This window comes from Lissotriton helveticus, chromosome 7 (assembly GCF_964261635.1).
Source record: "Lissotriton helveticus chromosome 7, aLisHel1.1, whole genome shotgun sequence".
NCBI classification, from domain to species: Eukaryota; Metazoa; Chordata; class Amphibia; order Caudata; family Salamandridae; genus Lissotriton; species Lissotriton helveticus.
This window is the reverse complement of record NC_136068.1, coordinates 1,728,016,301-1,728,025,409: the sequence shown is the minus strand read 5'-3', so window position 1 is coordinate 1,728,025,409 and position 9,109 is coordinate 1,728,016,301. Positions and strand designations below refer to the sequence as shown.

Genomic DNA, 9,109 nt, shown 5'->3' with positions numbered 1-9,109 from the left:
TTTTCCTTTCTTCCTGCTCTGTCCTCCCCTTTGAGACTTTCTTTTATTCCTCATCTAGTCCTTCATCTGTGAGGATATACTAAAGCAGGAAACCCCTGTTATGTCACGGATATCTCTTGTGAAGTTCACATCTTGTCAAATTCATTTATGTAGAATGTTAAAAATTACATCTGAAGTTGGTCTTGTTCCATAGCTTGTTTACATTTTGTCAAGTTTGTAACATATCAATGATGTCGAGTGTATCCCACCAAAACGTAAAAGTTAATTAGAAAAATTGCAATTTTGGATTTGTGTTACTTAGGTTTAACCTATGTGAAGCTCACTGCCAAGTCATTTTCATGTCTGTTCAATTTTATGTCAAGTTCATTTCCCATCTCAGGTTAACTCCATGTATAAAAAAAACACACATTATGATGTAATTGAACCATGTCAAGCATGTGAGGCACCATGTTTATGTCCCTTGGTGGTTATGCTGTGCCAGCGTCATGCTCTGAACATTTCAAAGCTTCAGTTCTGCATAGTCTACGCTGAACACCTCAGAATCTGACTCCGACTCCAGCTCCGTATCTTTGGGCTTGCAGGTCAGGTTAACAATAGTTGCGTACTTGATGTCATCATTCGTCTTGTCTGCGGTGTTTACATAGTCTATGCTGGCTTCTCTCACCTGGAAGAAACTCATATTCCATTTATGTCAGATGGATTGTAATGGATTGCAATATTGTCAAGTGCTGAAGACATTTCAGGTCAAGTTGAGACATACAGTATCTTATTTTAACACACTGAGAGTACTTATTACTCAGACCGGCAAAGATTGACCATTTGGCTGAGGAAAGCATGAGCTTATTTTTGGTGATCCAAACAGGAGAAGTGAGGAATTCATAAGTAAGACATCAGAGTCATTTCATCAACATTGTTGAGGCCAATATTTATCTACAGAGGGATGAATGTGGTTCTTTTGACCGCCTCTAAATCACTTTGCAAACCATGAAAATGCCTTCCTTTTCTTGTCTACCATGTGCCAGAAAACTCCAGGCTGGGGGAACGATTCTGTGTCATGTCATTGGAATATGCGCCTGCTTTTTACTGTTCTCCTTGCTTCCCTCTCTTCTGCAGGGTCTTAAAGATAACGAGAATGGATAGTTGCTAATCGATCTTAATTTGCACATGAAATGAATGAAAGTGGGTTTTGTAAAGCGCATTACTACCCTAAGGCCTCATAGCGCTAACTATAGGGTCTCATATCTATGTTTATTCCTAGTGGATTCGTCGACAGGTTAACCACTCAGTCAGGTTGCTGCCCCTCTCGACTTAGATCCTTCTTTCCCTACCCTTACTATTCTGAAAGTTTAAAGTTTGATCTGCTCAATACGGTAATAGCAAAAAGAATAGCGGCTCAGTATTCTGGGAATTTTCCACTTTGTAGCCTGACAATCTCTATTGGGCATCCTCACAGCATTGGTCCATTTCAAACGGGTATGCCTGTAGCATTTATAGGCTAGAACATGTGTCAAAACATCATGCTACAAAAATGCTGTAGACACAATATTGTGAAAAAATATATCTAGACTGATAGGTAAACATTTGCCTAGTTTTTCTATACCTGACTTAACATATATGTACCTTGATGATATATAGATCTTCAGGATACTTGGATGTGGACATAAGAATAGTAAATCTGTATTTCCTCTATATGCATTTACTTTTCAATATTTTGTTTCTCTCAATTATTTTGTCTACAATATTATGATGCCTTGCTAGTCCTATGCTCAATATTCCGTTGTGGAATCATTTTGTGTAGGTGATATGTCTTTTACTACTATATTGTGTGCATCTATATGGTATTTAAATGTCAAAAATTCAAATATGTCATATGATATAAGTGTGAAGCTAGCATGGTAAAATATAGTTGACATCCTAAAGACATCTTTGTGTTCAATATATTCTACCACTATATTTGCAGGACAATATTTTTATAAGTCGCAATATTTGTGTACTCTGTGTGTGTTTTAAAACCCTTCAGTGGTCTTCAATCAATGCTTTCCAGAAACTTTGGGTCCTTAATGTCCAGTTTATAAACCAATGGTTTTCAGTTCAAGGATGTTTTAGTTTAGACCAATGGCCTTTAAACATTGCACCAGTAAAAACCAAATAATAAAAAATACATATACAACACTAAAACCATTCATAAATTATTTAGATAAAATATCTCTTCCAATAAAATTCTGCAAGTAATTTTTATAAAACACATCCATACTCCTACTGGTTCTCAATGAACATAACACTACATTTTCCAATAGCACATCATATATCTAAAAAACACATCTCAGCTAAACATTCTACAGCATGTCCTTGAGTCCTAATTTCATATTTCAGGAATATTGGACGTAAGCATTGCCTCCGCTGATGTTTGAGTTTTAGGCAATCCAGCAAATGTGCAGCAGGCCACATTTGGTATTCATCCCACAAATACAGTTCCCTCCTGTAACAGTCATTTTTGCTTTTGCAATACCACTTATCTTACAGGGGTTGAGTCCAATTCTTACTCCCAGTACTTCATTTCTTAACATCTGCTTTGGTAGGGTATCCACATATGTGTAGCTGACTTTATTCCGCCATGCGTTTAACGTAAGTGTACAGATTTTTCCTCTTTGAAGAATTGGTAATCACTTTCGTTGGACAATTCTGTGCCTAGGGTTTTTAATTCACTCTTGGAGATTTCTATTTGTAATGTCTGTGGGCTGCTTTAACTTAATAGCAGCATACGGCAGCCAGGTTAGACCTACATTTTTTTGCCCATTTTAGTTCACTCTGCAGAATTTCATTCTTGCACCGCTGGGAAATTTTCTGTCCATTCTTCCAACTCAGTTTTCCCCAGAATCTTATTAGAGCTTTTGCGGCCAGCATATTCCATGAAATCATGTCCGTCTCTAATCTTATTTCTGGTATCATGGCTGAATTGGGAAGTGACAATGAATACTCCATTTCCCCTCCTCTGCATCCCTCCTGTTTTACCACTGATATATAGCAATTTAGGTCCATATTGGAGTTGCAGAGGGGTCATTGCTTTAAAGGCTTTTAGCACTGGTCTATGCGACATTTCTCCGAAGGCCTTACTAAATTTTTTCAGCCCACTCATCGAGGCAATAGCCCTGGTCTTTAAGGCCTCTTGGTGAAATTTCCATATCAGAGACTGCTCAAACCAAACACCAAGGTACTTATATTCTTTTACTACCTCAAGTCTCTCCGGGCCTAGATCCCACTTTAGTTTGCTTTTAGTTTTGCAAACACGAGCGACGTTCTATGCTAGATCGAATCGGCTTATGGTACCACGGAGAGATCGAAAAATACCCGCGGACCCGTTTGTTAACTAAACCTCTACTCTGGATATTACTGAACGACCCTGTGTGCAATTAATAATACTGTTGGACATTGAGCCCATGCAACCTACAACTTTGGACACCACGGAGTGATCCTTTGTGCTAACAATATTTTCAGACCCGGCGCAAATCTAACTGACACCTCAGATTCTGCCATATTCACCGTCCCCCGGACCTGACTCAAACTCCATCCGCTCTACATAACAACGTCATTAATTGAACAATCATATGGAGACGCAAGTCCTATTTACCACATGAGCAATACCTAGCACGGTTGCCTGCCCCGCACCTCGTCCTGATGAAGACCCCACAGCAAGGTCACCACTAATTCCTGCGAATTTCCGAGGGTCGAAACGTCGACAATAGCCTTTTGATTGTCAACTTCACGCCAATATTATGACATTTGATGTATTTAGTGGAGTATGATATTTGTTGATTTATGCATAGAACCAATGGTCCTTTGTTTTGTGTATAGAAATTGATTTACCAATGCATTTTTGATAATTGGCTGATTTTACTGTCACAAAAATTCCCTTCCATCACACCATCCTCACCTAATCACTTCCTCCTCCCCCCTGGGGCACTGTACAACCGATTATGATATGTAATCAATGATCAGTATATTCAATATACCAAGTCCCATTGTGAATAAAACAATGTGGATGCATTCATTGTTTCTTTATTAATTTTTTTTGAATTGTACATACTTTGTTACATTCAGGCTGGGACCCCTTCTTCTCAGTACCTTTAGTTTTCCTAAAGCAGATCACTTGTTTCTTCTCCATATTCACCACTATTTTTTTCCATCTACAGTAGTTCTCAAATTTCACTAGTTTCCTTTGTAGGCCTATTTCAGTCAGGTCTAAGATCACAAGATCAACTGCATACAAGAGGCATGCCACATGTTTACTATTCATTTTGGGGCTAAAACCATTTGTGGCGGCTTGAGTCGCAGGCAGGTCGGAAACAAACAAGGGAAGCAGGGGGGAGTCAACAACCCTGTATCAATCCATTTTTCAATTGTATGTATGTGTTAGCATTCCCAAAGTGTCCAGGATAACCTGAGACCAGTTTCTCCTGTGCTGCTTCTGAATTAGCCTTAGGAGGTCTTTAGGAACATCTAATTTTCTCAGTGTCTCTCATAGTAGGTTTCTGTCAACAAGATCTAAAGCTGCATGGAAGTCAACAAAGCAGCAGAAGAGATTACCCCTCTGCTCCACAGACTTACATGCAATGCACCAGAGCTAGATGCAGTGGTCAATTGCCGAGTGCTGTTCCTTAAAGCCCCCCTGTTCTGAGGATACTATACCATTAAGATTGGCCCAATCTTTCAGCACTCCCAGAATTATTTTTGTGAATTCCTTTTCCGCCACATGCAGGAGGTTAATCATCCTATAGTTTTTTGGTCTTTTTTTATATATCCCTTTTTGTGTATCGGTCTGATAATTGCTCCTCCCCAGTTTTCAGGTATAATCCCTGTGTCCAAGATTTCATCAAACAACCTGTAAAATAATTTTGCCCACCAATCCGGATGTTTTTTTATAATTAGCATGGGCATGTTATCAGGTCCGGCAGCTCGGGTCAGACTTAATCTTGCAATTACATTTCTAATGTTACTTAATTCAAACAAGGCTCTTACATCCTCACCCCCTTTCTCCCAGGGAATTGCTTCTTTCACCACCCTCTCTCCACTTCTTTACTACATTCTCTTTCAGATGCTCCACCCGAGCTTGCTCCTCCACTGTGTAGACCATCTGTCCCTGCATTTTTCATGACCCCTCTTGGACTAATTGCCAGAAGTCCTTTATGTTTTTAGTTTCTATCCCCCCTATCATAAGTCTCCAGCACTTCTCTGTGTATTCTCCTTCTGGTCTCTAATTACGTTTGTATACCTTTGCCTTAACTTCATCAATGCATTAAGGCTTTCTCTATTGCACCTTAATTTAAGGTTTCTATCTCATTTCCTTATGTGTGCCTTGAGGATCTTACATTCTTTGGTAAACAAGTTGTTTTTATTGCTATGGTTATTGAGGTGCTATGCATTTTTTCATTCTTTAATCCTTTCCCTTTTAGGACTAATCCTAAGCATTGTACTACTACCGCCCAATAATATTCTCATACCCTTCCGGGTGGGGCGCTAAGCTTTCCCCCATTAATTGGCTTTCCTGGAGCTTTGAAAACTTTTCCATGTGTTCTTCTATTAGTCTAGTGGATATTCGTTTTGGATATTCTCTCTGAACTGGGATCACTTTCTCTTTGTACAACTTTCCCTTTTCTATGTTGTAACTTTAGGGGATGGTGATCACTTTCTTCTTCTGAGCCCACTTTAAAATCCCTTATTTTATTGAAATTCCAAGCATGCATATACATATAATCAATAGGGCATAGTTTTTGCCCAATCTTAAAAGTCTGGTGTGCTGGGTACTCCTCGCCTACCCGTCCATTTAGGCAAACTAGACCTTTTGAACCTAGATAATTTCCCAGCTCTATATCCCATTTAGATCCTCTAGTTATTGGAAACTTTGCCGGCTTTATATCAAATGATTTCAACATTTCTTTGGACCATTTGCCATTTTTGGGGGGTTCAATCTATGGTTCAGGTCCCCCAACAATATAAGAGTATCTTTTGGGTAACTTTCACATAATCAATCATTTTGCTTATGTCCTTTTTAAATTAAAGGCCTTGCAGCACTCTCAGCTGGAGCCTTAGCAGATGCTCTGTCTGGTGTTTGTGATGATCTAGGTCTTATTGTTTGAAAGTTTGACAATTATTAGTTTCCAAACGTCAGCTGGTATCTCTTGCCAGTCTCCCAATTTCTAATCCTTTAATAACATACCCACACATGCCAGAGAACAGTAATAATAGTGATAATAACATCACTTCTAAAAGTGATACTACCATTGATGGTAATAGTAACATAAATCATAGTACTACTGATAATAACCTAATAACAAGAATAATGACACTGGTAATAGCTATAATAATTGCAACACATCAACAATCCAATGTATCTAAAATCATACTACAGAATGATCTCTGCCCAGTGAAACCCTAACAGGTCTGTGGAAAGCTATCCGCTGAGCCTGGACATCTTGACAGACATGACAAGATCAGAGCTAGAAGAGACACCTGCTGTCACACATATCCTTGATGGAAAAAACTGTACAGTTTCATAAATGAGTGAGATTGTGTATGTGTCATGTATCCTCTTTTGGGTATTTTGCAAAAGGGTGTGTAGGGAGAGGAAGATGACCATTATAAGGTGTCCTTTATTAATAATTTAAATACTGGTTGGTTTACAGCAACTGGAGAACATATGTGGGATGTTATGATGTCATCTAACAGGACACTTGGTTTCATCATGTCCTTCCCTTCTAAGTCTGTTCATTATTCAGAAAGGGCAGGAAAAGGAGTGTTCAAAAAAGTAGACTGGAGAGAGTTCCCAAACCTGTGCTTACAATAGTATTTCTGTTTTCCTATTTGAGATCTTCATTTAGTCTTCATGTTGGGCTTTGACTCTGGCTCTTGCATTCACATTATTAATGCCTGTCTGCAACCGGATATGAGCAGGAATATATGGCTAGAGAAGGATCACTCAGTTGATCTCTACAGGTTGAATCCACTTGGAATTGTCTTGCATGGTTGCATGGTCTTATACCTATGCAAAGCTCTCCAGGAGTGTAGGCGAAAGTCATGTCAAGTAGCAAATTAAGGAAATTCAACTGTAGCTTTAAAAAAAGGAGGATGCCAGATCAGCATATTTTAAAGTATACAACACACAACCTTAGAGCACCATATGGAAGGGGTTTGAGGGAACAAGAGGAATGTATGAGCAAACAATCATCTAAGATTTGGAAAAGACCAGTTTTGGTGCTGCTAAAGTCGAATTGAAAGTTGTCTACAAGGTGCAAGTTTTAAATTGTTTGAGCTGTTTATTTACAGAACAGTGGGCATCATTAAAACGCCCGCCATCCTGACAGAAAACAGGACCATATGTGCGGGGGTCCCGTGGGGGAGATTAGGATGCACCCGCCACACTGGCGGGCGCATCCTGCATTTTTAACATTGCGGCGGGTGGTGCTTTCAGCAGCACCCGCCGCAATGCCAAAAATGCATGTTGTGCATATGCATGCACAACGTGACAGGCACAGCGCGCTACCTGCCATGTTGTGCATGCACATGCAGGGGAGTACCATAGGTACCCCCAGGTGCCCCGCCCCCAACCCCCACAACATCCTCGGGGCCCGCAACAGGCCCCCAACTTCGAAATCCGCGTACCACAATGCTCCCATGGAAAGGCTGCCCCCGCCTGCATCCTGATATGGATGGCGGTGTCTAGCAGACACCGCCACCATATTAAACTCTTTTCCATCTGGTCAACTTGTCGACCGGGCAGAAAAGCGGCGGACGGTCTTCCCGTCCGCAGCGGTATCCCCCGCCAAATATGGCGGGGGAAATGGGCGCCGGGCAGGCTAGGATGTAGGGCGGATCGTCGTGGCGATCCGCCCTACATCCTAATGGGCCCCAAGGTATCCAGGACTTTGGAGAAAAATGAAAGACCGAAAACTAGGTGAAAGTTGTAGGGATCATAAAAATCCATGGAGATTTTTGTTTTAGCTGCAGTTCAAACAATCCAAGAAGACACCTTGGGAGAAAGGAAAGATGGTGTGGTTGGTACAGAAGGGAGCTAGGTTATGCTTATGCTCTTTGACTAAGTCGGCAGGAGAGGGAAATGTTTAGAAGATTTTGAACTGATTATGGTATTGATAATTTCACCTCTAAAATTGCTAGGCGATTTATTAGTGATAGGGTAAGCATTTTTTCAAAGAGCAATATTGAAGGACTTAACACAATTCTCTTGTTTTTCAAAATCTCTTCTCTTCATTCAGTTCCTTGGCATAACAGAATAATTTTGGGGTTTTCTTTCAGGGAACGATGAGTTGGAAAACAATTTTTTATTTCATGTGCCAGTGACAATGATATCCTCCTAATCCTCTATATATTGAGGTGGCTAAATTTGTGAGTTCAAGATTCTTGATTGTCACAGATTAATGTCCTCCAGCTTTTAGTTTGATCTATATTCTCAATTTGCAGAAGAACAGCAAAGAAAATCAATTTGTAAAAGCTCTGTCCAGTTAACAGCAAGGAGGCCATTGGCCAGAAAGTCTCAAGGATGTCTTTTTGTCAATAATAAGATCTAGCGTTCCCCCCTTTGGCATTAGTGAGGCTTGATGCTGAGGAGAAAGGACAGGAAAAGAGACAGCTGTCCATTAAAATTAATACAATGCATACTGAAGTCACCTACATAAAATATGTTTTTAAGGTGTGTACATTTTTCGAACATTGTTAAATGAAAGAGTTATGATATCTTTAATGGTGAAAAAAAGAACCAGCCTGGTGGGAACAGAAGAAATGGTCTTGAATTCTAGAATAAGGCATTGAAACATAGAAACGGCTTTGGACAAAGGCAAGTCCGCCTGCGCCCGTCCACGCCTGGACTGCGCCCAGCGCCAGAACCCCTGGCCCCCGCAGGAGCCAGGGCACACAACTGAGATACGACTCCTCCACCCTCAACGCACTCAACACCAGACGTCGACCCGCCTGCTACAGAGCAACCCCAAAGCGAACCCAGGGACCCTTCACCTGTCAAGTCTGCAAATTCACCTGCCTCCGAACCTGCAGACCTCCCGCCGGACCTAACATCAACAACAACCACCTCAAATGCATCCTC

At 40.6% G+C, this 9,109-nt stretch overlaps 1 protein-coding gene across 1 annotated transcript in view; it reads right to left on the bottom strand.

The window, feature by feature from the left end:
• Positions 1 to 360: 360 nt before the first annotated feature.
• Positions 361 to 9,109, bottom strand: part of LOC144767653 (B-cell receptor CD22-like) — a 324,333-nt gene continuing 315,584 nt past the window's right edge. The window contains exon 14 of the mRNA XM_078651050.1: positions 361 to 664. Within this exon, the coding sequence (XP_078507176.1) occupies positions 500 to 664 (165 nt within the window). The 3' untranslated portion in view covers positions 361 to 499. The remainder of the gene's footprint in view (positions 665 to 9,109) is intronic.